The 25,864-nt window shown below is 49.1% G+C and overlaps 1 protein-coding gene across 3 annotated transcripts in view; it reads left to right on the top strand.

The window, feature by feature from the left end:
* Window positions 1-3,195: 3,195 nt before the first annotated feature.
* The window catches only part of ALDH1L1 (aldehyde dehydrogenase 1 family member L1), a 66,634-nt gene continuing 43,965 nt past the window's right edge, over window positions 3,196-25,864 (top strand). Inside the window, exons 1-11 of one of the 3 annotated variants that reach the window (XM_023516975.1) lie at window positions 3,196-3,259; window positions 9,051-9,145; window positions 11,520-11,626; window positions 12,464-12,613; window positions 14,297-14,531; window positions 15,325-15,490; window positions 17,390-17,491; window positions 18,063-18,152; window positions 19,006-19,143; window positions 21,390-21,515; window positions 24,980-25,071. In XM_023516975.1, coding sequence (XP_023372743.1) covers window positions 12,487-12,613; window positions 14,297-14,531; window positions 15,325-15,490; window positions 17,390-17,491; window positions 18,063-18,152; window positions 19,006-19,143; window positions 21,390-21,515; window positions 24,980-25,071 — 1,076 coding nt within the window. In that variant the 5' untranslated portion in view covers window positions 3,196-3,259; window positions 9,051-9,145; window positions 11,520-11,626; window positions 12,464-12,486. The remainder of the gene's footprint in view (window positions 3,260-9,050; window positions 9,146-11,519; window positions 11,627-12,463; window positions 12,614-14,296; window positions 14,532-15,324; window positions 15,491-17,389; window positions 17,492-18,062; window positions 18,153-19,005; window positions 19,144-21,389; window positions 21,516-24,979; window positions 25,072-25,864) is intronic. The other 2 variants (XM_012809240.2, XM_003796179.3) reach the window with 2 other exon arrangements.

The raw sequence follows: 25,864 nt of genomic DNA, 5'->3' as shown, positions 1-25,864 counted from the left end.
GCTCTGCTCTGTCAGCATGTTCCTTTGTCCCACTGGGCTACAAGCACCTGGGGAGAAAGACTGCACCAACTCTCCCCAACTTTCCTCCATTCTCCTACTCTTCTGCAATGAGCTCCAGGGGCTTGGGCCAGCCAGGCACCAGAGTGCAAACATGGAACAATACTGAGGTTTGATCTGACATGGGTCAACAGGCACTGGCAGGAGACCTGACCTCTGCAACTCCAGCTTAGCTTCTCAGAGGCATTACGTTTGTATTTCCAGGTCCTTATATGGACTCTGGTCTAAGCACAGGGCTGTAGGAAAGCTCACTCACATCTTTACCTCCGTATGTAAAGTCACACAGTAGCCTTTTGTGGGGGGGAAATGTGAAGCAAAACCACCCTGACTTCTAGATTTCTGCTGGAGAGTGTTTTTTAAGGTAGGGTGTCAGGTGACGCCATGAGCAATGCACATGTTGGGTAGAAGTCTCTGAATGGGGCATCTCAGGAGCTGAGCAAAGGGGAGCAGTGGTCCCAAATTAAAAAAGAGAAAGTCCAGGTCATTTGCCCTGTCCTCTTTGATTTCCCAAAGGCCATAGACCTTGAAGTTAATATTTCCTTTTCAGTGTACACCCAGTATCCAATTATTGAGTTTCCCCCAAACAAGCTGAATCATCCTTATACAACATATAGAATCTGTGTTGCCATCCATCTTATCCTTGCACACCTGAGCTACACTCACCCTCTTTGACACCCCCATCCCTTATCCCACCCAAGGGCTGTGTAAGCTCAAAGTGCCTCCCCATGGAGGACCTGGCCACTGAAGTTCAGCACCAGCAGAGGTCCTCTCTTCAGGGAATGTCCATCCTCACCATGGGTGCCTCTCTTACAGCAGGGTTTGCAGTGCTCTGAGATACACAGATGACACGGACCTTGTCCCTGCCCTCAGGGGTCTTGCAGCTGAGAGACCGACAGACATATTGATGGTTACATTAGAGTGTGGTCTCTGCTACAAATAAGGAAACTCCCAAGGGGGGGAAGCTTCCCAAATGAGACAGTGCACAAGGCCATCCCTGAGCATGAGCAGGGTTAGGCTACATGGCATCAAGGGGCAGGGCATTCCTGGCATGGAGAACCAGCTGGTAAAAGAGAGTATCAGTAAGAGTTGTTCAGAGAGTATCACATAATCCTGAATACACATGAGCTGGCTTCTGCCTCTCTCTGACCTCACTCAAGCCTTAGTTTCTCTATCTGGTCTATGAATGGATAGATTTAGAAATCACAGTCACTTCTGCCATATTTCACTTATTACAAGGAAGTTACGAAGTTCATTCCACACTTGAAGGGAGGAGTATGAGAGAGTTTTAAAACTACCATGTTTCTCCCATATGCACAATACACTCAGCCCTCCAAACATCCCGTCAGAGCCTCATCCCGCTACAGAATCAGCTCAGTGTCAAGAATCTGTGCATCTAAATCAGATTCAGATGTGGATGAGGTTCCTTGGGCACAGCTGGGGAAATCCCAGGAGACTAAGATAGTCTTTGGCCTCATGCTGGGGCGAGAGGGTGATATGCTAATTAACTAATTCCAGAAGCTGTGATAAAATTGCATTTGAGGGGGGTTCATGAAAGAAGATTAGAGGCTTCCTGCGATGGCGGGATCTGTCCCAGTGGAGCTGCAGGTAGGGAAAGCTTCTCTGGAGATGTGGCACTGCAGTGGGACCTCCCTGAGGTATGAATGGTGTTCTCCTGAGGAAGAGGAACAGCAGCAAAACCTTCATGAGTTGAGGACAGTGGATACAAGGGACAACAGGGAGACACACAGTCTGGAGCTGAAAGAACAAGGGGGCAGTACCTGTAACAGGTTGCTGGTCTCAGCAGAGTCAGATCAACTAATCCGGGGTGTCCATGCTGGCATGTGGGCAAAATACTGGCATTAACTCATTCAATAGACATTTATTTAGTAACTACTATAAGTGTGTTTTGGGGCTACAACAGGGACTACACCTCACTAGTTTTCTGCCCTCAAAGAGCTTACAATCTAGTGCAAAAGATAGAGAATAAACAAATAAAGGGACAAGAAACATTAGATACACAGTGTGTGCCATGAAGAAAATAAAAGAGGGTGATGTGATCAAGAAGGGCTGTGGGACATCCATAGTTATGGGACCTGAAATGGCTTCTTCTCTCCTCCAATGCGTGGAATCTGATGGGGGAGGGGTGCCGTGTGTGCTGCGGACACAGACAAAGCCAAACAAGTACCCAAGAGGCCACTCAGAGCAGAGCCAGTGTAAAAGCCTGTGGCTGCAGCAAGCTCATGTGTCCAGCACTGAATAGCGGCCAGGTGGGAAACTCAGGTAGAGAGATGCTGCAGAAGACTGAGGCTTAGAAGAGAAGAGAAGTCAGCTGCAGGTGTGAGGAGAGCTGCAGGTGTGAGAGAAGTCAGCTGCAGGTGTGAGGAGAGCTGCAGGTGTGAGAGAAGTCAGCTCCAACAGCCACCTGGACAAAGGCTGGCACTCAGGAAACAATGTTCAGATTTACCATTTCCTATAGCGTTCCTACCTGGCTGTCCCTGCCCAGAGTAGGGCAGAGGACTCTGGGGGAGGCAGGGTTGCCTAGGCTCCCTCAGAGGAAGGGGAGGACACCAACACCCTGGGACCAGGTGGGAGAAAGAGGGACCAATTGCCGAGAGGAAACCTGGGGTCTGTGGGGAAGGCACTGGGCAGGCAAGTAGGACAGGCAGCTACTGTCAAGGGTCATGCAAGTTCACAGAGGGCAGGGGTCTTGTTTGGCCTTGTCTGTGTCCACAGCACACACATCATTCTTGAGTGAATGAGTGCCTGAGTGAGCGCCGTCACAGGCTTTGCAAGGTTTTCCTTTCCCCTGAAGGCCTCAGCCTCAGCAGACACTCAGAACTGCCTGCGCTGCCGCTGGATGGGCTTCTCCAAAGCCCTGGGAGTTCTTGAGGGGTTCACAGCGGGTCTTCTTGCCCTAGGTCGCGGCAAGTGCAGGTTTCTGCTAGGTAGGCAGGCCTTGTTATGGCGTTTGTAGACGCCAGCAGGCCCAGAGAGGGTGAGCAACGCGCCCAGCCACAGGGTCACACGGTGAGTGCCCTCCCCGCCCCTACCCAGCCCGAGTTTCTGCCCGCCCTGCGGCCTCCCCTCCTGAGCTGGCCTACTAGCCAGGCTGGTCCCGCCTCCTGGCTGATATCCTCTGTCCCGGGACAGCAGCTCCCAGAGGTCCGTCTGTCCACAACGCCTGCGCCTCCTCCTGAGCCTGGTGAGTCTTAGCCTGCCAGAGAGCGGCGGGTGGAGTGGAGTGGGGTGGGGAGGGGGAGCTGCCGCAGGTGGCGGTTGCGGGGACTCTGGAGTCTCCGGAACGCCAGCTCGGGGCTCGGGCTCCACCGAGGGAGCTTCTGCGGGGCCCAAAAGTCTCGCCGCGGGGGCGCCGGGCTTAGGATCCGGGTCCAGGATTCTGCTTTAAACAGCTGAGCCTCAACTCGGCCAGGGGGTCTTCAGGCTAAAGACCGAGGCGCCTAGGCCAGTCCCTGGACCAAGCCCGTGCCATGCGAGTTATTAGCCCTGACTACAGAAGAGGAAACTGAGGCTTGGAGGGCTGCAGAGACAGCCAGTCCCCTGGGCCGGTCACCCCATTCTGGGCACTGGGAAAGGTCTCCTCCGATTGGCCAAGTCCGGAGGCCTGGCAGGAGGGCCGCTTGTGATTGGAGGGGTCGCCGCTCCCGGCGGGGCTGACAGCCCAGCTGCGTGACCCCCCACCCCAAGTCCAGTAAGCTGTGCTCACGGGGAGGCCAGACCCCAGACCCCTGGTGTGGTTCCTGGGGTCCTGCTACTGAAAGCCCGGCTTCCTGGCCCCAGGTTCCCCACTTATCACCTGTCCGAGAGAGGTGAGAGTTCCCCTAGGTGGGCTGGAGACAAAACCGAACCTGGAGCTAAGACCTCTGCCTACAGTTCCAGGGACTTGTTTCCTCCCGCTCCCTGGTATCTCCTTAACCTTGGGCAAGCTTCCTAAATTCTGAATCTCAGTTTCTTGTCTGTGACACTGGGAGGGACGATAAGTTAATAGTCCTTACCTACTAAGAATGAGAATTGCTTGAGAATTGCAGGAGACGGTGCCTGAGTCCTGCCCGAGGAAACCCTGCGTGAGTGTCGGCCGCTGAGTTCCTGCTAGCAGCGACGGGGATGGGGACAACACTCTGACATTCCTTGTAAAGACAAGGGCATGGAGGCTCAGCTAGGAAAGCCATTTACTTAGGCTTATACTGGGGTCTTCAGGCTCAGGCTCTGGGTGGCTGTGCCCAGGGCTGTGGGTACCCGGCAGATGGGGCTGACTTCTAGGGATCCTAGCTGGGGAGGGGAGCAAAGCGTCCCCTGGAGCAGCCTCCCTCTGTGCACTGAGGACCACAGCTCCAGAATTTGAGGCCCAGAGCTACTGATTCTGCAGGGGCTGGAGCAGGGTCCTGAGGAGGCAGGCCCCGGGCTGGGGGTTTGGGGTGGGGGGAAGCCTGGGAAGCCTTAGCAGTCTTGTTAGGGTCACGGCAGCAACCCACAGCTGTTAACAACTCAGGGAGAGGTGGAGGTGGCCTGCATTGCCTAATGGCACTGTGGGCTTTTCCCTAGCACCTCCCCCTTGTGGCACCTGTTCTTTCTGGGGCGAAGGCCAAGACTGGCCTAGGCCCCTCCCATGGCTCCTGTCCCTGCCAAGCTCAGCTTCCTTGGACTGTGACAACAGTCTCTCCTCTCCCCACCCCAATCTCCCAGCCTGGGAGTCTGCTTCCTCAGACCCAGCTGCAGTCCCTGAAGTCTCACTGGTGGCTACTCTGACTCTGCCTACCTTCAACCAATATTTTTTTTTGGGGGGGAGGATACCCCTTTATTTTTTTCACAAGTAATCATGTTCAATATAGAAAAAAAACCCAGAACGTTCTGGTAAGAAAGAAAGTAATTGGCTCGACACCTGTGGCTCAAGTGGCTAAGGCGCCAGCCACATACACCTAAGGTGGCAGGTTCAAATCCAGCCCAGATCCGCCAAACAACAATGACAGCTGCAACCAAAAAATAGCCAGGCGTTGTGGTGGGCACCTGTGGTCCCAGCTACTTGGGAGGCTAAGGCAGGAAACTCACTTGAGCCTAGGAGTTGGAGGTTGCTGTGAGCTGTGATGCCACAGCACTCTACCCAGGGGGACAGCTTGAGGCTCTGTCTCAAAAAAAAAAAAGTAAGTAAGTAAGTAATAGTCATTAATAAACCCTGAAAACCCAAAACCTCTACCCAATGACTTTGAACATTTCAGTATAAATATCTGAGGCTTTTACACCACAAATAAACATGCATGTGTGCCTTACAAAATTACAGAGGCTTCTTATCTGGTGGGGTGTTGGACTTACAGTCTGAACACCAGAGACTACATTGCCCTCTCTCACCTCATGGTTACACCGTGTGAATGTACCATAACTTAAAAATATACATCTTTGTTTGCTTGTCCAAACATAAAAGTGAAATTGCTGAGTCAGAAAAATATGAACTGCTTTCACAATTTTGATATTTATTGCTAAATTTTCCTCCAGAGAGTTTGACCAACCTATTGCTGTTTTCCATAACATAGCTAACATTATTTTAAACATCTGCCAAGTTTACAGGAGAAATGAAGCCCCTTGTTTTATTTTGCATTTCTTTGGCTACTTGTGATTTGAACATGTAACTTTTTGTTTCTTTTGGCAAATTTCTTCAGAGACATATGTCACCTTCATGTCTGAAAACTTATCACACATTTTATTTTACATTTTCCCATTACTATTTGGTTTGTATATCCCCATGTTTACCAATATCTTCTAGTGCTTTTTCTTATATTTGACTTTTAAATATTCATTTGTAATCCAAATGGGCTGTATTTTGTAGTAAGATGTGAACTATATAGTTTTTAAATTTATTTTAATTAATAGAGAATTTTTAGAGGAGTTTTGGGTTTACTGAGAAACTGAGTGCAGAATACAGAGTTCTCATGTTCTCAGTCTGCCCTGGTGTTACATTCTATGGGTTTGGACATATATAATGACATGTATCCACTGCTGCAGTGTGGTAAATAGTAGTTTCACCAGCCTTAACATCTCCTGTGCTTTTCCTATCCCCTCACCTCCAATAACCACTGGTATCTCCAGTTTTGCCTTTTCCAGAGTGTCATATAGAATGTACAAATCATTCAATCTGTTGCCTTTTCAGACTGGCTTTTTTCACTTAGCAATGTGCATTTAAGTTTCCTCCATTCTTTCTGGCTTGATAACTCATTTCATTTTTTCACCAAATAATATTCCATTGTCTGGATGTGCCACAGTTTACTTCTGCATTCATCTACTAAAGAACATCTTGGTTGTTCCCAAGTTCAGGCAATAATGAATAATAAACCTGTCAACATTTGTATGCAGGTTTCTGTGTGGGCTGAGTTTTCTACTCATTTGAGTAAACACTGAAGAGAGCGATTGCTGGATTATATATAAAAATATGTTTAGTGTTAAGAAACACTTCTACCAGCAGTGAATGAGAGTTCCTTTTGCTTCACATCCTCCCCAGTATTTGGGGTCATGTTTTGAATCTAACCCTTCTAACAGGCATGTAATGGTATCTCACCCTTATATTTTAATTTGCAATTTGTAATGACTTACAATGTTCAGCATGTTTGTATATGCTTATTTGCCATGTATACAATGTTCTTTGATGAGGTGCTGTTAATTTTCTTTTTTTTTTTTGAGACAGAGCCTCAAGCTGTCCCCCTGGGCAGAGTGCCATGGCATTACAGCTCACAGCAACCTCCAACTCCTGGGCTCAAGCGAGTCTCCTGCCTCTGCCTCCCAAGCAGCTGGGACCACAGGCGCCCGCCACAACGCCCGGCTATTTTTTGGTTGCAGCCGTCATTGTTGCTTGGCGGGTCCAGGCTGGGGATTCGAACCCGCCATCTTAGGTGTACGTGGCTGGCGCCTTAGCTGGTTGAGCTATAGGCGCCGAGCCGCTGTTAATTTTCAATACCCATTTTTTAAAAATTCTTTTTTGTTTTATTGTTGAGTTTTAAGAGTGGTTCTTTGTTTGTTTAGAATGACAGTTATTTATCAGATAGGTCTTTTGCAAAGATTTAATCCCCATTGGCTTATCTTTTCATTCTTTTTCTTTTTTTCTTTTTTTTAGAGACAGAGTCTCAATTTGTTTCCCTCAGTAGAGCGCTGTGGCATCACAGCTCACAGCAACCTTCAGCTCTTGGGCTTAGGTGATTCTCTTGCCTCAGCCTCCTGAGTAGCTGGGACTACAGGCACCCACCACAACGCACGGCTATTTTGTTGTTGTTGCAGTTTGGCCTGGGCTGGGTTCGAACCTGCCATCCTCAGTATATGGGGCCAGTGCCTACTCACTGAGCCACAGGCACCACCCCTTATCTTTTCATTCTTTTAACAGTTTATTTTGCAGAGCAGAGATTTTTAATTTTAGTGAAGTCTAGCTTTTCGATTCTTCCTTCCATGGATTATGCTTTTGGTGTTATATCTAAAAGGTCAAACCTGAGTTTTGGCGATTACAAATAACCCTTCTGGAAACATTCATGTGCATATTTTTGTGTGGACATAGTCTTCTGCTAGTTTGGGTAGATATTAAGGAGTGTGATGGCTGGATCATATGACAATAGTACATTTAGTTTTATGAGAAACCATCAGTCTTCCAAGGAGGGTACATCATATTACAGGTTCCTGTTGCTCCACAGCCTCGCCAGCATGAAGTATTGCTGATGTTTGGGATTTTGGCCATTCTAATAGATGTGTAGTCATATTTCATTGTTTTATTTTGCATTTTCCTGATGACATGGGATACGGAGCATCTTTTCATGTGTTTATTTGCCATCTGCATATCTTCTTTGGTGAAGTGTCTGCCCATTTTTAAAATCAGGTTGTTTGATTTCTTATTGATGAATTTTAAGAGCAGTTGATATATTTTGGATAATAGTCCTTTCTTAGATACGTCTTTTACAAATATTATCTCCCAGTTTGTAACTTGTGTCTTTATTTTCTTGTCCTTTGCAGAACAGAAATTTTTTATTTTAATGAAGTTTGGCATTTCAATTCTTTCTTTCTTGGATCATTTGGTGTTGTATCTAAAAACTTATCAACAAACCCAACATAGGAGAATATCTAGATTTTCTTGGAGTTTTATAGTTTTATGTTTTTATATTTAGACCTGTAGTTCATTTTGAGTTAATTTTTGTGAAAATTGTAAGGTCTATGTCTAGATTCTCTCTCTTTTTATTTTTTACTTTTGCATGTGGATATCCAGATATTCCAGCATCACTTGTTGAAAAGTCTATCTTTTCTCCATTGCACTGCCTTTGCTCCAGTGGCAAGGCTCAGCTAACTATGCATACAGCCTAAGTGTAGGCTCTTTGCTGTATTACACTGATCTATTTGTCTGTTCCTGATAACTGCAGCTTTATAGGAAAATCTTGCAGACAGGCAATGTCAGTCTTCTGATGTTGTTCACCTTTGACATTGTGTTGGCTACTCTGGGTCTTTTGCCTCTCCATATAAACTTTAGAATTGGTTTATTGATGTCTACAAAATAACTCACTGAGATTTTGACTGGGACTTGGGGTGAATATATAGATCAAGTTGGTATGAACTAACATCTTGGCAGTATTGAGTTGAACATGGAATCTCTCTCTATTTATTTATGTTTTCTTTAATTTCTTTCATCAAAGTTGTGGTTTTCCTCACATAGCTCTTGTATGTATTTTATTAGGCTTACACCTAAATATTCTTTTTTTTTGCCAATATAAATGGTCTTGTGTTTTAAATTTCAAATCCCAATTGTTCATTACTGGCATAGAAGAAAGTGATTGACTTTTGTATATTAAATTTTAACCTTATATCCTGCAACTTTGCTAGAATCGGTTATTAGTTCCAGAAGTTTTTTATTGATTCTTTGAGATTTTCTGCACAGACAAATCATGTTATTTAAGAACAAGGACAGTTATGTCTTCCTTCTTAATCTGTATGCTTTTTCTTTCCCTCTCTTATCACATTAGTTAGGAATTCCAGTGTGAGGCTGCACAGGAGCTGCAAGAGGGGTCGCTGCTGCCTTCCTCCTGATCTCGGCAGGGAGGCTTCTAGTTTCTACCTAGTAAGTATGATTTAGCTATAGTTTTTTGGTTTTGTTTTTTTTAGATACTCTTTATCAAGTTAAGTTCCCCTCTGTTCCTAGTTTGGTGGCAGTTCTTATCATGAATGGGTTTGGATTTTGTCAAATGCATTTTCTGGGTCTCGTGATGTGATCATATGATGTTTCTTCTTTAACGTACTCACGTGATAAATTAAATTAATTGATTTTCACATGTTTAACCTGGAATAAATCCTACTTGGTGGTTATATGTAGTTCTTTTTTATATACAGTTGGATTTGATTGCTGATATTTTTGAGAATTCTAATTAACATTACTGTTCTTGAGATATATTGGTGTCTGTTATTTTCTTTTCTTATAATGTCTCTGGTTTTGGTATTTGGGTAATGTTGGCCCAAGAGAATGAGAACATTCTTTCTGTTTTTATTTTCTGGAAGACATTGTAGAGAATTGTTATAAGACCCACAGATTATCTTTCTAGATAATCAAGTTAGCAGACAAAGATGTTAAAATAACTGAAAATAGTATGCTGAAAGAAATGGAGAAAAAAGATGGAATATATTATCAGATATTTAGAGTTTCAAAAGAATCAAATGAGGACATCGCAACTGAAAAATGGTACCCCCAATTAAGTACTCTTTTATGAATTCCTTCATATAAAGAATAAAGTTCTGATACATGTTACAACACGGATAAACCTTGAAAACATTATGCTAAGTGAAATAAACCATGTACAAAAGGACAGATATTGTGTGGTTTCATTTACACCAGATATCCACAATAGGCAAATATGGAGAGGTAGAAAGTAGATTTGAGGTTGTCAAGGCTGGTGGTGATGTTGGGGAAAAAGAAGTCAGTGGACAGAGTTTCTGTTAGAGTGGGGAGAAGTTTTGGAAATAGTAGTGATGTCTGTACAGCTCTGTAAATGTGAACAACAACATTGAACTGCACATTTAAAAGTGATTATAATGTCAAGTTTATGTTAGCTGTCTTTGCCACTATCACAAAAAAATCAAACAAAGATAAACAGAACTACCCAAGGAACAGAATACAGGTCCAGGGATAGATTTGTTTCCTTTTCAATGGAAAAAGGAAGCCTTTTTCAGTAACTAGTACTGGGTTACTTCGACATCCATACAGAAAATAATATTCTGGACTTCTACTTCATCACACACAAAAATAAGTTCTAAAAGGATTGCACATCTAAATTTAAAAGGCAAAGTAAATATTTTAGAAGATAAGGAGAACATCTTCATGAACTTAAAGTAGGCAAAGATTTCTTAACTAGAGTAGAAGAACCCCTAACCATAAAGGACAACTTTAATAAAGTGTATTAAGGTTAAGAACTTCTGTTCTTCAAAAGACTCCATAAGAGAGTGAAAAAGGCAAGATGCAAATGTGGAGAAGATATTTTCCATTTACGTATCCAACAAAGGACTCCTGGTCTAGATTATTTTAAAAGCAAAACAAAATAATCTTATATAAGGAAAGAATAAAAAAAAAACTTGGAAAAAATAGACAAAAAACTTGAAGAGGCAATTCCCACAGAAGGACATACAAATGACCAATAAACACAGGAAAAGCTGCTTCACTTTAGTAGTCATGATGGAATTGCAAATTTAACCTCAGTGAGACAGCTACATTTTGTTAGGAAAATAGCTAAAATGGTAGAAAAAATAAGGCCACAGTACAGAATGCAGAGAAATGGAGATCCCCTCATTCCCTCAAAGTGGAGTACCTTGAAAAACGGGGAGCATCTGCTAAAGCTGGACATTTTTGTACCTGTAACCCAGGAATTCCACTGCTAGGTACATATTAAACAAAGATGTGCATGTATTGCAGTGAGAACCATATTCAAGAACCCTGTGACCCCCCTGCTTGTAATAGCCTTGACCTGGAAACTCCCCAAGAGCCCCTCAATAGCAGGATGAGTGGATGACTTGTGTTTCATCCACAGGATGAAATGCTACCCAGCAATGAGAATGAATTCAGTACGACTATGTACAGTCACAGATGTGGAGGGAGAATCTGCCAAACATCACACTCTATATAAAGGGAACACACACACATATACACACATAACAGGCAAAATTCGTTTTTTAAAAACTTTTTCCATTTTATTTTTTTAAGTTCAGTATACAAATATCCATTGTATGCCATTAACAATTATAGAATTAAAGTTAACATGACAACACAAAATATGAAATACATAGAATAATTCTTCAGAAATATATAGTATTTCTACATGGAAAACTTCTGATTATTACTGAAAATCTAAAAAGACATGTGTCTATATATGTTGCAAAATTATTATTAATGATTTTGTTATGTCTTTAGGTATTCCTTCTATTATAACTCAAATTTTCGTCTTTCAAAGGATATTGGTTTTTGCTGTGAGAAGCCAGGTTCCCCTTGGCAGATTGTATAGCTAGAAGAGTCTCTGGAGGCTTCCAGGGCTATTCCTCATCTGGGTGCTGATCACAGGTAGGTGCTCAGGGTGTGAAATTCTCTGAGCTACACTGTGACTCGTGGACTTTTCTGTACACATGAACTGTGCACTATTTCAATACTATGTTCCAAAAAGTATTTATATTTTGGTAAATGGATGATTTAAAGAAATGTATTAGGAGAATAATAGTTTAGGTTTTACAGATATGAACAAGGTCAATGAATGACCAAACTGGAAAATTTGCTTAATCTGGAGACTGTTTCCTCCCTTGCACCTCCGTTCTTGGCCATCCCAGTGGAGCCCCACACCACCTCCCTCCCCACCTCACCCTCAGGATGGCCCACACAGGCACCCTTTCCTGCTGAGGCTCAGGTGACAGCTCCTTAGGCTGGGGCTCCTTCCTGGTTCTTTCCTGGCTCCCTGGCTGGGAAGAACAGGCCTAATTTGTAGGCCAACAGCCATTTGAGGAATCTGGAATTGTTTTCACTAACAGACGAAGAAACCGAGGGTTAATGTGACTTGAATGAGGTCACAGAACTGGTTTGTTACAGAATATACTTGAATACCTTCGAAAGACCCAACACTGAGCACTTCATACCAGCTTGGAGGGTTTTAAGGAGTCTCCCAACTCTATAAGCCCTACACATATCACCGGCTGTGGCATCCAAGATTCCACCCTTTGGAGCCCTTTGGGTTTGCACATGTTTTTCTGGTCCTTTCCATTGCACTGTCCCCCTGCAGTGCCTGCCCACCACGGGGCCATGGAGGTGGTCCAAGGGAGAGCAGGCCACAGACCACAGGCCATGAGCTACCTCTGGTTGAACTGGGGCTGGCTTGTGGAGGCCAATGAACACTGTCTGTTCTTTCCCCAGTCTTTCCGACACACCCTGTTGCCATGAAGATTGCAGTGATTGGGCAGAGCCTGTTTGGCCAGGAGGTTTACTGCCACCTGAGGAAGGAGGGCCATGAAGTGGTGGGTGTGTTCACTGTGCCAGACAAGGATGGCAAGGCTGACCCCCTGGGTGAGTGAGTGGCCCCAAGCAGAGGCATGGAGGTCTGCCTACTCATGCAGAGGGATGGCATGGCTGGGGCTGGGGATGGGAGCAGAAGTGTGCTGGGTCTCCTGGTGTGTCCTGCTGGGAGGCAGCCCACTCTTCATCCCGCTCTGGGGCCTATTGACTGCTGGGTTTTTCTGGGATAAAGTGGAGATGTCTTCCCCATCTGAAATGGGGAAGGGTTTGTGTTTTGGAGAAGAGCTGTCAGGAGGCCCTACCTGGTCCCAGGCTCCCCTCTGGGCTTCTCTGACCCCAGCATCTGGACTTTGAAAGGTCACCGGGGGCCAGTGGCCTCAAAGGTGGGCCTAATCTGAGTCACTACAACAGGGCTGTTAGAACACTGAGTGCTGAGCCAGCCCTAGGAGTTTCTGATTCAGTTGAATGGGGCGGAGTCTGAGAACAAGTTCCTGGGTGATGCTGCTGCCCTCAATCCTAGGAAGAGCATAGTTTGAGAACCACGGTTCTGGGCCATAGCCTTTGAGCTGGGAATTTGAGCATGTAGGATGCAGGGCCTGGGTTTGGAGGAAGGGCCCTCCAGGGACACTGGCAACTGCTTCTCAGGCCAGATGGAGGCAGATCACTGGGCAGGAGATCAGCCCTGTACCAGCTCCAGCAACCTCTGTCCTGTGCCAGCCTGGGTCTCAGCCTTGAACCTGACCACAATGTGACCCACAACAGCCTGAGCTCATACCCAGCCTCTGAGGGCTTTGACTGGGCTCCTACTTCACCTTGAGCTCAGGTGCCCTGAAGCGGTGCTCCCCTAGTCACTGTGGACAGCTTTTACAAGTGCAGTCAGGTCTGCTCACATTAAACGTCACCCTCTCCTAAACCACCAGATGCCAAGACAGAGAAGCAGAGAGGGTCAGTCCAGCCTGGAGCCAAATACCACACCACAGGGAACGAGTGTTCACTAAGTGCCAAGGAGTGTCAGGCAAGGTGTTGGGTGGTGATGGGAGGAGGCAGCTGCCTCCTCTAAGGTGGGATTTAGAGGGAAGCTGTAGCTGGGAGCACCTGGAAGCTAGGGGCTTGGACTCAGGACTATGTGGAGGGTGACTAGGCAGGAGAAGGGCTGCAGGTTGGTCCTGGCCTCAGGGGTGTGTGTGTGTGTGTGTATGTGTATATGTGTACTGAGGCTAGTTCTATAGATACTGGAAAATGGATTCTGCTGATGTTTGGGGGGACACTTCTGCAACTGGGGTAAGGAACCCACACTGGGGAACTCCCAATATGGGAGACCCTTCTCATCCTTCTCCCCCATCCTCTTCCATCCAGTTGGGTAGCAGCTAGGAGGCAGAAGTGCAGGGACCCTCCCCTGTCACAGAGCAGTAGAGCATGGGACACAGTAATGTAGCAGTGAGTGTGGTGATGCCTCTGGAGGGGCGAGGGGAAGAGGCCAGCCACATGGGGTTGGGCAGGGACCAGGGTGAGGAGGGCACTGGGACAGCCTGGTGGTCAGAAGTGAGAACTGAGGCAGAGAAGGATCTGAAGCCTCACTCTTGGCCGGCAACCCCACTGTGTTGCCTGATGGAGCCTGGCTGGGGTGGGACAGGTGAGGAGAGGAAGCTGAGAGCCTCTTTGCTGGGAAGGCATAGGTGGCAGTGTGACGGTGGGTGGCAGAGGAGGGCTGGTTTCTCACCTGCTCTCCCATAGGCCTGGAGGCTGAGAAGGACGGTGTGCCGGTGTTCAAGTTCCCCCGGTGGCGGGCACAAGGACAGGCCCTGCCTGACGTGGTGGCAAAGTACAAGGCTCTGGGGGCCGAGCTCAATGTGCTGCCCTTCTGCAGCCAGTTCATCCCCATGGAGATCATCAGCGCCCCCCAGCATGGCTCCATCATCTACCACCCGTCTCTGCTCCCCCGGCACCGGGGGGCCTCGGCCATCAACTGGTGAGATGGGGCAAGAGCACAGGGGCTGTCTCCATATATATATCCCCCTTCATCAGTGAAAGTTGGGCATTTCTGCAGGGTCTGGGTGTGGGTGTCATCCAGGGCTTGTCCTGTGCTGCCTCGTGTCAGGCATAAAGCAGACTGGTGATGTGTCAGTGAGGGAGCTCTAGAGCATTGCACTCTGTGTTCCCACCCATGTACATGGCTTCAATGGAGAAGCCAGCATCATCAATTTCCCTCCTGCAGCTGGCACAGACAAGGCCCTGGGCAGTAACCAGGGCCAACTGTGTAGTAGGGTCCTGCTGTAACCTCCAGTGCTATTGCCACTCTCTGCAGCACCCCATGCAGAAAGAGATAAAAGTGACATTAAGGAGCACCCTAGCATGATAGTTTGAGGTGACAGAAGTACTGGAAACACAAAACTAGGTGGCATAGCAGATGGGCTGTCAGGGAGGGAAGATGTGAGCGGAGAAGAGATCAGATTTGTGGTCAGACTCTTCTGGTTGAAATTTAGGCTCCCTGACCTTTGATAACATCACTTCACTTCTCTGGACCTGGGTTGCTTTCTTCATTTGCTAAGGAAAGGAGCATGCCATACCTGTCATCAAGGTGTGAGGATTAAGTTTACATAAGGCCTAGCCTGTATCAGTAAATGTTGTTTCCCTCTCCTTCCCCTTCTGCCACTGCAGTAGTGTTGGCCCTCCTGGAGGAGAAGGGAGCCTGGTGTAGTGTGGCCACTAAGGGCTGCTCTAGGGTGTTCTCCAGACTCAAGGTCTCACTCTTTTGCTTCTAGGACCCTCATTCATGGAGATAAGAAAGGGGGGTTTACCATCTTCTGGGCGGATGATGGACTGGACACCGGGGACCTTCTGCTTCAGCAGGAGTGTGAGGTGCTCCCAGATGACACCGTGAGCTCCCTGTACAACCGCTTCCTCTTTCCTGAAGGCATCAAAGGGATGGTAAGGGCTGGGAGCTGCCATGCTGTGCCCTCTGCCCCAACACACTCCTGCCTCTGGGGCTTCTCCATCTGAGACACTTGTCCCCCAAATTTCAGGACTCTAGAGAGAGAGAGACCTCTCCCTTTAGGAGCAGGACAGACAGCATATTGTGTTAGAAGAGACTCTTTTTTTCCCCCCAGTTTTTGGCTGGGGCTGGGTTTGAACCCGCTACCTCCGGCATATGGGGCTGGTGACCTACTCCTTTGAGCCACAGGTGCCACCCAGGAGAGACTCTTGCTCACAACTGACAGAACCCAATTCAGAAGCTTAGCCAAAAGGGGGGACATTTTGGCTCATGTAATAGATAACAGTAAAGGCAAGGACCACACTTGGCTGAATTCAGAAGTTTAAGCTATGACATCCTTAGAATTATGCCTCTCTGTATCTTCACCCTTTGATTCTGCTTTTCTCTATTTGATTAACTTCATTCTTAGTCCGGCTGCCCCAGAGCACTGGTGGTTTGGATGTGGCAATACACATAACAGGAAAGTGCAAATTGGAGGAAAGTTAGTCACTGGTAGCTCAAGGCTTGTAATTCTTGATTCCAGGTGAAGAGAAACCCTCTTCCTCTTAAAATTAATGAATGATGAATCAAGGATAACTCTTGATTGGCCAGTTTTGAGCCATGTGATCACCTGAAGCCAATCACTGACTGGGTGATGGAATGCTTGGTTGCATGCTTCTGGCTGTGGGTGACTAGGGACGGAAGCTAGACAGCTGTGGTTGTGGTCTGAGCCCTCCTGGGAGATTAAGGGTGGGGCTGCCCAAAGGTAAGGATGACTGATGTTGGGGACAGTTGTAATCGACTCTGCAGCTACAAGGAAGGCCGTGGGGATTGTGTGTCTGTGGGGCTGCTAGCATCCCAGCTGGGAGTCTGGGCCAAATGATGGCCAAAGGCCAGGAATGGGGCAGGAGGATTTTCCAGGGGAATAAGCACAACAGGAAGGTGCCAATGCTCACTACAACCCAAAGCTAGCTGTCCCCTCACTTTGGCTCCAGGTTCACACTGGCTACCTTTTACTGTTCAGGTGGAATTAAGCTGTGTGCCTTTGTGTTTCCTCCCACAGAATGGCCTGCTCACAAAAGCAGTGTGCCAAGTAGGCTTGCTGGAGATGTTGCATGAGAGGCAGGGAAGGGTGTAACTTGCACACTCCATGGCAAACAACTCAGACACCTTGAGTGCTGTGCTGTTTAGTAAGGCAGCCCTGGTCACCTGGAGCCATTTAAATTCATTATAATTAAAATTGAGCTCCTATGTCTCCTTAGCTACACTCCAAGGCCCCATAACTCCACATGGGTCCTGTCAATTGTACCAGACCCGAGGACATGAACATGTCCATCCCCACGGATATTTCCTCTAGGCAGCCCTGCCTCAGCTGTTTCTGATGCCATGTCACGGCCTTGGCATCTCTGGTCTCCCTCATGGTGGCCCAAGCTCCTTGGGTCTCCTTTAGCCCCTTCCCTGATCCCTTCTGCTGCCACCCTCTTCTCTCTGATCCCAGAGAAACTACTTCCTATTTCACCCAGATCTCCAGACTTATACCTCCAAACTCACTGGGGCCCAAGGCCCATTCTCAGCAGCATGAACATGTGTGCATTACCCAGGGCTTTATAGTTCATATAATCTTCTAAGACCTTCCATACAATGCAAACCTTGTGTGATGAGGGTGGGTGTGCCCACCGTGCACGTTGGAGTGATGTCCACGCTGTTTGTTCATGACCACCCAAGCATTTCTCTTGTGCCTCTTCTATGCCAGGCAAGTGGGAGTAATCTGGGCCAGGTCCAGGCTCAGTGTGGCCCCAGGGGCTGGGAGTGAGGGAAGGTCCTTCTGAGAATGCTGATCCATGGGGTCTCCCCAGGTGCAGGCTGTGAGGCTGATTGCTGAGGGCAAAGCCCCCAGAGTCCCTCAGCCCAAGGAAGGAGCCACCTATGAGGGGATTCAGAAGAAGGAGACAGCAAAGGTGAGTGCTGGAGCCTGCCTGGGAGTGGCCTCGGGGTGCAGAGCTCTGGGGAAGCTGGGCATCATCCTGAGTGTTGTGGGTTGTAATAGTTTATAGCCCAAAGGAAGGGCAGCCCAGACCAGGGGTGCCTGAGCTATGGAGGAGGAGGCCTGGAAGGGCAGGGGGCAGAAGCCACTCCACATTCTTTTCTGTTCCTCTTTATGAGGAATGAGCAGGCAAAACCCCCAAGAGGGAGAAGAGTTAGAGGACCAGGGAGTAAAAGTAAGCCATAGTGTTAGAGTCTCCAAGCTGGTGTAAGAGAGCTCCTGTAAGCAGAGGGGGGCCTATGGGCTGTCTCTAAGAAGGGACCTACAAGGGCCCTGCAGGTGAGAAGAAGCTGTATATGGGGCTCTTGGGGCCAGGCCTGTGCTCTGGGCACTCTGTGTAGGGTCTTGGCCATCTGAAGTCTGCTGAAGTGGTTAGAGATACAGAGCCAGAGAGCACACGGGACTGGGTGCACTATCCTTGGGTCCTCAGGGTGTGAGGGGAATGAGGAGACACCAGCTAAGGACACACATCCTGCTCCCTACAGATCAACTGGGACCAGCCAGCAGAGGCCATTCATAACTGGATCCGTGGGAATGACAAGGTGCCAGGTGCCTGGACAGAGGCCTGTGGACAGGTGTGTTCACACGTAGCTAGAGTTCAGCTAGCTTTGTTGGTGTGCCCCAATGGCTGTAAAACTGTCACATGTGTTTGAACTGGTCAGTAAATGGCCACTTCCCTGACCCTTGCTCCTACCTATGGCCCAAGAGTCCTGTCTACTATCTGGTGGTTAAAGGGTAGATGTCCAGCATAGCTGGAGGCTTCTTGCAGTGATTCCGGGGTTTAACTATAGGGTTGTGAGATATTTTGAGCCTGAACCCTGGGTTTGCCTGGGCATAGCTCTGATTCTGCTGTGGCCCCAGATAGGGAGGGGCAGCATACTGGGGCCAGAGATGGCATGCACAGGCTGGATGCTAAAAATAGAGAGCCCTGGGGCTCACAGGCTCTAACAAGCACTGGGTGGGGTCGCGGGGGGGGGGCATGTGTGGCCATCTTTGTCCAAACCTTGAGGGCAACTCTATTCTCCACACAGCCCCAGACTGTCCAAACCCCTGACCCTAGCCAACTGTCCAGACTGTGACAAGTCTTCTGCCATTCTCCTTGATGCAAAGCCCTTGTCAAATGTATCTGCTGACTAAAGTGACTAGTGCTTGGTGGCATCCCTAGGACAGGTGACTTCATGCTGTGATGATTTGAACATATTTTACGCTAGTCTGTGCACCTGAGGTCTGAGGCCATGGGCCAAGGTGAATGGTCTTAGGTGCACATGGGGCTTGAGGCCCCTCTGCTACTGTGTCTGTTCCTTGGAGGCAGGGTCTTAGGGCCAAGTGGGCCTTGAGCTTGCTCTCAGGTTTTAGCTGCCCTGGCCTCTCTCTGTCTTCCTGGCCTTGCTTTTCATTTGCCATTTTCTGGTTTTCCTCCTTCCACAGAAGCTGACATTTTTCAACTCAACCCTGAATACTTCAGGTGTGGCGCCTGAGGGAGAAGCTTTGTCCATCCCAGGAGCCCATCGGCCAGGGGTAGTCACCAAAGCAGGGCTCATCCTGTTCGGGAACGATGACAGAATGGTAAGGATGCTGCTAGGGGTCCTATGCCTGTACCACAGACTCTGGATGACCCAACTGCACAGGACAACTCTGACCACTCTACAGATATGGAAACAAGACCCAGGTGGGAAAACCCTGAGCTTTGTCTGTTGGAGGCAGTTTATCCAGTGCTCCCTGCTCCCTGACAAAGCCCCCATTTCAGAGTTGGGGGCCTTGTGTGGGCAACAGGTAACCCCAAAGCAAGGAGCAACCCTCTCAGGGAGCCTGGCTTGTCGGCGTGTCTGAGCACCACAGGGTGTGGTTAGCTTCTTTCTCTAAGAATAGGTATGCCACTGCAACTTAGGATGTGTAGAACCCTTGGAGCCATGCTGACCACAAGTATTAGCAGAACTTGCAAATCAGAATAACTGCTAAAATTGATGGGGTGTTTTTGATGTGCCAGGCAATGCATTAAAGCAATTAATATGCATTAACTTCTATCTTCTCAGCAACCCTTGCTATATGTATTATACCCATTTTACAGAGGGGAAACTGAAAAGTAGAGATTTGAATAACTTGCCGAATGTCGCTCAAGCCAGTCTGTGGCAGAGCTGGGATTCAAACCCTAAAACTCTGGCTCCAAGGCCCTGACACTGGCTCTTTGGCCATGGTAGCCCACTGTTAACTTGTGCTATTACCTCTACTTACGTAAGAAGCTGGGGCAGGGAGAAGGGCAGGTAGGGATCTTCTAGCACTCATGGAGCTTTGATAAATCCTACAGATGCTGTATTCTGGTCACAGTGGTGTGTACAGGCAGGTGGAGGGTGTCGTGGCTGTGCCTGACCTGGCCTTCTCTCACTCTTGGTGCCTACCCTCCATTGAGGCCACCATTTATGTCTATGACTAATAGTGGTTTAGATATCCATTATTCTCCTGCAGTTACAAGAGAATTTTGGTCTGAGGACAGGTTCCCTAGAAGCAAGGCCTGGGATGGGAGTTCTTCTGTGCATGGTTTACTCAGGGAATGGATGCTCTTAGAAAATCGTGCAGGGCAGTGAGAGAGCAGGCTGCACAGAGGAAATGGTAAAGGACCAGGAGAAGTCCAGCCTATGTCTCTCCCAGGGCTGGCTCAGGACTATGACGCACTGGCCCTGCCTGTCTCCACCTAAGTCAGTTTTTGGTTTCAGCTGCCCCTGGGATGGGATGGAAGGGGAGACATTGGTTCTCAGCTCTCCATGCTCAGAAGGAGGGAGACATTCAGGCCCCTGGTGTGAGAGGAGGGGGCTCTGGCCAGATCAAAGCCACCATCTGCATCTGCCAGGAGACCCACGGGGCAGCAGGGCAGGGGAAGCAGTTTGGTAGAGACCCTAGGCTGAAGGATCTCTCAGGAACTTTGGGGCCTGGCAGGACTTTAGCTCCTGGAAAGCTCCAGAATGTCCTCCAGAGGCAGTGGGGTAGGGGCTGGGCTGGAAAGTTGGCTCCAGCTGTATTGGAGCGAGTCTAGAGTGTGTGGCATGTGTGGAGCTGCCTAGCCATGGCTTCAGCTGCAGCTCTTTCCCCATGTGCTTTTTTCTGCCCACTAACAAGGACATTTGTTGAATAAGCACTTAGAAGTAAGCAGGCCCCAGACAACTCACACATGTCACATGTTATTAAACTCAGAAAATGCCCATGTTGACCACAGTCAGTAAATGCAGGGCGGACATGGGAACCACATTCTGTGGTGGTCACAGCCATATCAGGCACCCAGAATCACAGTGATTGGTGGTGGACTCTGGGTGTGTTAGGGACCAATCTGCAGCGTCGTCCCTGGGGTTGCAGACTCTAGTGCATGCCAGATTCTGTTTTGCATTCTCTCCTCTTTCCACCTCTGAGTCCCAGCCAGGCATCTGATGATGCTCTCCAGATGTTTCCACAGGACTCCGGGAGCTATTGGTTGATTGTGTGTTTAGTTGTTTTCCCAGTTGGTTTTTAATGTGGTGCTTCAATTATGTTTTCTGAATTCTTTTATAGAAGTAATAAAGTCATAAAGTAATAAAGTCATAGCACTCACAGAGGAAGGGAGAGTGTGTGGGGTGAGTGACAGGCAAATTGAGAGTGAGGTGGGTAGGAATACCACAGCTTCCTGTGTCCCTAGAATAGTGGCTACTCTGAACTCCCTCCTTGTCATTAACCTGGGACTCCCTGTGCCCTCCTTGTTGTGAGGGTTGGGGATGAGTGTGGCACAGCACCCCACGTGGAACCACTCTCATCTGACCACAGGAACTGTGAAATCCTTCCTTTTGCAGTTGCTGGTGAAAAACATCCAGCTGGAGGATGGCAAGATGATCTTGGCCTCAAACTTCTTCAAGGGAGCAGACAGCAGTGCCCTTGAGCTGATGGAGGAGGAGCTGGCCACTGCAGAAGCTGTGCGGGTAAGAGGCCACCTTCAGAAGGGCTGCCGCCCAGTTGGGTAGTTTGTACACTGCACATGTGATTTGCACATTTCACTTACTGGAGTTGGGCTATGCCTACCTTCTGTGGGGTGTGCATGCTGGCCCAGTGCTGGGGTTGGTTCTGTTCTGTCTTGGGCTTTCTTTTTTTCTTTTTTTCTTTTTTTTTTTTTTGAGACGGAGCCTCAAGCTATCCCCCCTGGGTAGAGTGCCATGGCATCACGCTCACAGCAACCTCCAACTCCTGAGCTCAAGCGAGTCTCCTGCCTCAGCCTCCCAAGTAGCTGGGACTACAGGCGCCCACCACAACGCCTGGCTATGTTTTGGTTGCAGCCGTCATTGTTGTTTGGTGGGTCCGGGCTGGGGATTCAAACCCACCACCTTAGGTGTATGTGGCTGGCGCCTTAGCCGCTTGAGCCACAGGTGCCGAGCCGTGTCTTGGGCTCTCTGATGTCCTCTTGCCCCTCCTTCATCTGCAAATGGGGACTGGGGGTTGGGCTGGCTAAGTCTGATTCTTTTAGGGACTCATTGTCATGGTGAACAAATGAAACAAAAGTCCCTGGAATATTTGAAAGAATCAGGTGCCAAGCCTACACCCCTGGGATGAGGATGTATGCCCTGGGACCTCACAGAAAGGCAGCTTGAGAGGGGTGACCCAGGGGCCCATCAGACAGACCTGGCTCTAGTCCAGCTTTGCCTGCGTGATGTCAAGGGTGCTTGTTTCTCTGAGACTCAGTCTTCTCATTCTGAAGTTTTGTCAGTGGTGACTTCCCAGAACTTGTTTCTGCCCCTTTCTGTCTCCCTTTCCCTGGAAATCATGCATGGATAGTGAGCCTTATTGGATGGATGATGTTGGGTGGGTTTCCAGCCATTCAGTCCTTCAATCATATGTTCAACTACTTAGGAAATACGTACTGAGCCCCCACCAAATGCCAGGTTACCTTCTTATGGGGAAGACAGCCTATACACTGCTAAGGAAATGAATAAAATGATTTCTAGAAGTGCCATAAGTAAAACAATGGGGTAGTAGGAAGGAGGATCCTTGGGTGTGGGGGTTAACTCTATGAGGAGAGTCAGGGACAGCCTCCCTGAGGAGGGCCTTTGGACTGAGCCCAGGTAGAGAGAAACGATCTGGGGAAGACCTTCCAGACAGAATGTGCAGCAAGTGCTAAGGCCCTGGACAGGGGAGGGACTGTGGCAAGGGACAGAACTGGAGCCTGGGGAGCGAGAGGTATTCTGGGAGGCGGGTAAGAGTCAGTAGGTGACCCTGGGGCTGTCCCAGGAGCAAAGGGAAGAACTCAGCAAGGGGTGGCCATGAGGTCCTTGCATGGTGCAATGGGCACAGAGAGCCAGCAACTTACTTATGTGAGAGCCAGACACTTTGAATGTCTTCACCACAAGCTCCTATTTGCTCCAAAACTATTCCTGGAGCCTCTGTCCTGGCTTTGACTCTGTGCCTGCACTGGGGTCACAGATCCAGCTGGACTGACAGCTCTTCTGGATAAGGTGTCTACGTCTGCTTGTACACACAGGACTGAGCCACAAAATACTGCCTTTAAATAGCTCAACTGAGTCCTATATCTGAAACAAGCAGCAAACCCTGCCTTGGTGAATGTTGCTGCTGGTGGAGCTGGTGGAGGAGCAGACACATGGGAGAGGGTTTAGTTAGTAACTGGCATGGATTAGGAGCTCAGTATACTTTGGCAATGAGTCCCAGAGTCATTATGAGAAAAGCAGATACTTCTGGAGTGTATACACAAGCAGAGTGCAAAATGCTTTAGGGTTAGGAACATACTTGCTTATTATGACAGCGCTGTGAAGTAGGTGCCACTATTACCATGTCCCAGCCAAGGCCTGAGGGAAGCCACGGCTAAGCGGGCAGTGTAGTGTTGGAGCCCAGGGGTCAGGTGAACCTCACTCCCACCTACTGCGCTGTGCGGCCCCCATGGGCATCACTAGGGTGACTGCTGTCCTGCCTCTTGCTCAGAGCTGGGCTTGGCTTCCAGGACTGCCACAGGGGCAGAGAGCAGATGGCCAGGATGAGGAGAGGCTGGTGTGGGCCTGTCCTGCTCCCTAGCATTGGGGCAGAGGGTCTAGCCTGTGGTCATTCAGCAGAATTTGCTAAGTGCCCCGTACGGACCTGGCAATGGGCAGCGACCCACCCTCCTGCACCTCTGAGCTGAGGCCAAGCAGGGTGCTGCACATGGCACAGAGGCCACGTGGGGATTCCTCATGCAGCTATCAGACAAGGAAACAAGCACTGCGTGGCTGCCTGCATGTCCACAGTTTGTCAAGCTGGGCAGGTATCTGAATGAGTCCTGTGTAGCTTTGAAGTGCCTGTGTCCACCGCATGGCCTCTTTGAGGTTCTGCTTTCCATAGGGCCATATGTGTCGGAAGCACTGTCCATTGGTGGAGGACCAGTGGCCCCTGGCTATGTGAGTCTGAGGAGGGCAACCCTCCCAGTGAATGGTCAGTGGAGGTTTCAAGGGAGATGAAGCAGCAGCTGGTCCTTGAAGGAGGCCCAGGATGGAAACACGTGCTGGGGGTCAGGGGAGGTTATTGCCCATAGTTACAAGGCTAGTGGAGGCCTGGAGGGACAGGGAGCAGGTGTGTACATGGGTGAGTGGCTCAGCCTAGCCCTGCAGTCACCCTGAGGACAAGAAGGGCAGGTCTGTGACACTTCTCCATGGAAGAAAGGAAAGAGCCAGGGAGAGCTGGGGCTCAGGGTTGGGGGCTGAGATTGGCCTCTTGGGTCCACTGCCTGGCCTCACCCTTATCTGGCCCAATAACTAGTGTTCACAGAGAGTAGGGACGTGGCCTGTTGTCACTGGGGCTCTTCTTACTCCTGGTAGGAGCCTGTCCAGAGGCCAGTTGTCTTATCTTGACCCCTTGGACAGCCTTGCTGGGCAACTGGGTAGGTGCTGACCACTCATGTCTATGAGGCCACTGGCTAGGCACTGCTGCTACCCTAAACGTGTGCCAGGACAGAGGAGCGTAGACCAGGAGCCAGGTTTCCTGAGCCCATCAGGGAGCCTCGTGCTCCCTCAGATCCATCCCCTAAGCTGTGCTAGTGTTATCCTGGGGACACAAAACCCGGTCACTCACACCACAGCAAGGCCAGGCATGGGCTGGGGGCTCACGTGCAGCTGGGCCCTGCCTTCCTGGTCCCCAGTCACACCCATTCTCCTCCAGCAGGACTGCTGTGGGGACCCCAGAGAATCTGGGGGTTGAGCTGGGGTAGCTGTGAGGACAGCAGCCAGGCACAGAGTGGCAGGTTCTACCCCAGGAGGCAGTCACTCCAGGACCAGAAAGACCCTGGGAAAGGGCAGACCTTGCAGGACAGAGAGGCCCAACCAGATCCTAGGCATCTGGGAGCACATCTGAGAATACTGTTGGGGGCAGCTGGCTCCCCTAAGCTGTCCTCTCACTGGGCCTTGCTTTTCAGAGCATTTGGCAGCGGATCCTCCCCAATGTCCTGGAGGTTGAAGATTCCACTGATTTCTTCAAGTCCGGGGCTGCGTCTGTGGATGTAGTGAGGTAAGATCAGGAGAGGAGGGATCTTGTCTCTCTGGACCTGTGTTGCAAATCCCCACAAGACTGAGCAGCAGGAGACAACTGCTATTGGTTATGCTCATGGACTGTGTAGACTGGGACTCTGGAAGGGCTGAGTGTGCAGGGCCGTGTGTGCAGGGCTATGTGTGCAGGGCTGTGTGTACAGGGCCAAGTATACAGCAGGGTTATGTGTACAGGGCCATATGTCCATATGTCCAAGACTGAGCAGCAGGAGACAACTGCTATTGGTTATGCTCATGGACTGTGTAGACTGGGACTCTGGAATGGCTGGGTGTGCAGGGCCGTGTGTGCAGGGCTATGTGTACAGGGCTGGGTGTGCAGGGCCGTGTGTGCAGGGTTATGTGTACAGGGCCATATGTCCATATGTCCAAGACTGAGCAGCAGGAGACAACTGCTATTGGTTATGCTCACGGACTGTGTAGACTGGGACTCTGGAATGGCTGGGTGTGCAGGGCTGGGTGTGCAGGGCCATACGTGTAGGCCTGTGTGTGTAGCAGGGCCATGTGTGCAGGGCTGTGTGTGGAGGGCTAAGTGTGCAGGGCTGAGTGTGCAGCAGGGCCATGTGTGCAGGGCTGAATTTGCAGCAAGACCATGTGTGCAGGGCTATATGTGCAGGGCCAAGTGTGCAGCAGGGCCACATGGGCAGGTCTGAGTGTGCAGGGCTGTGTGTTCAGGACTGAGTGTGCAGGCTTCAGAGCAGGCATGGGTGTTTGTGAGGGTGCAGCTTCATGCAGTCTATCCTAAGAATGTGGGAGGG

The sequence above is a fragment of the Otolemur garnettii genome, unplaced genomic scaffold (genome assembly GCF_000181295.1).
Source record: "Otolemur garnettii isolate 467f Iridium unplaced genomic scaffold, OtoGar3 scaffold00101, whole genome shotgun sequence".
In the NCBI taxonomy this organism is placed as follows: domain Eukaryota; kingdom Metazoa; phylum Chordata; class Mammalia; order Primates; family Galagidae; genus Otolemur; species Otolemur garnettii.
The sequence above is the reverse complement of the archived record's forward strand: the minus strand, read 5'-3'. Positions and strand labels throughout refer to the sequence as shown.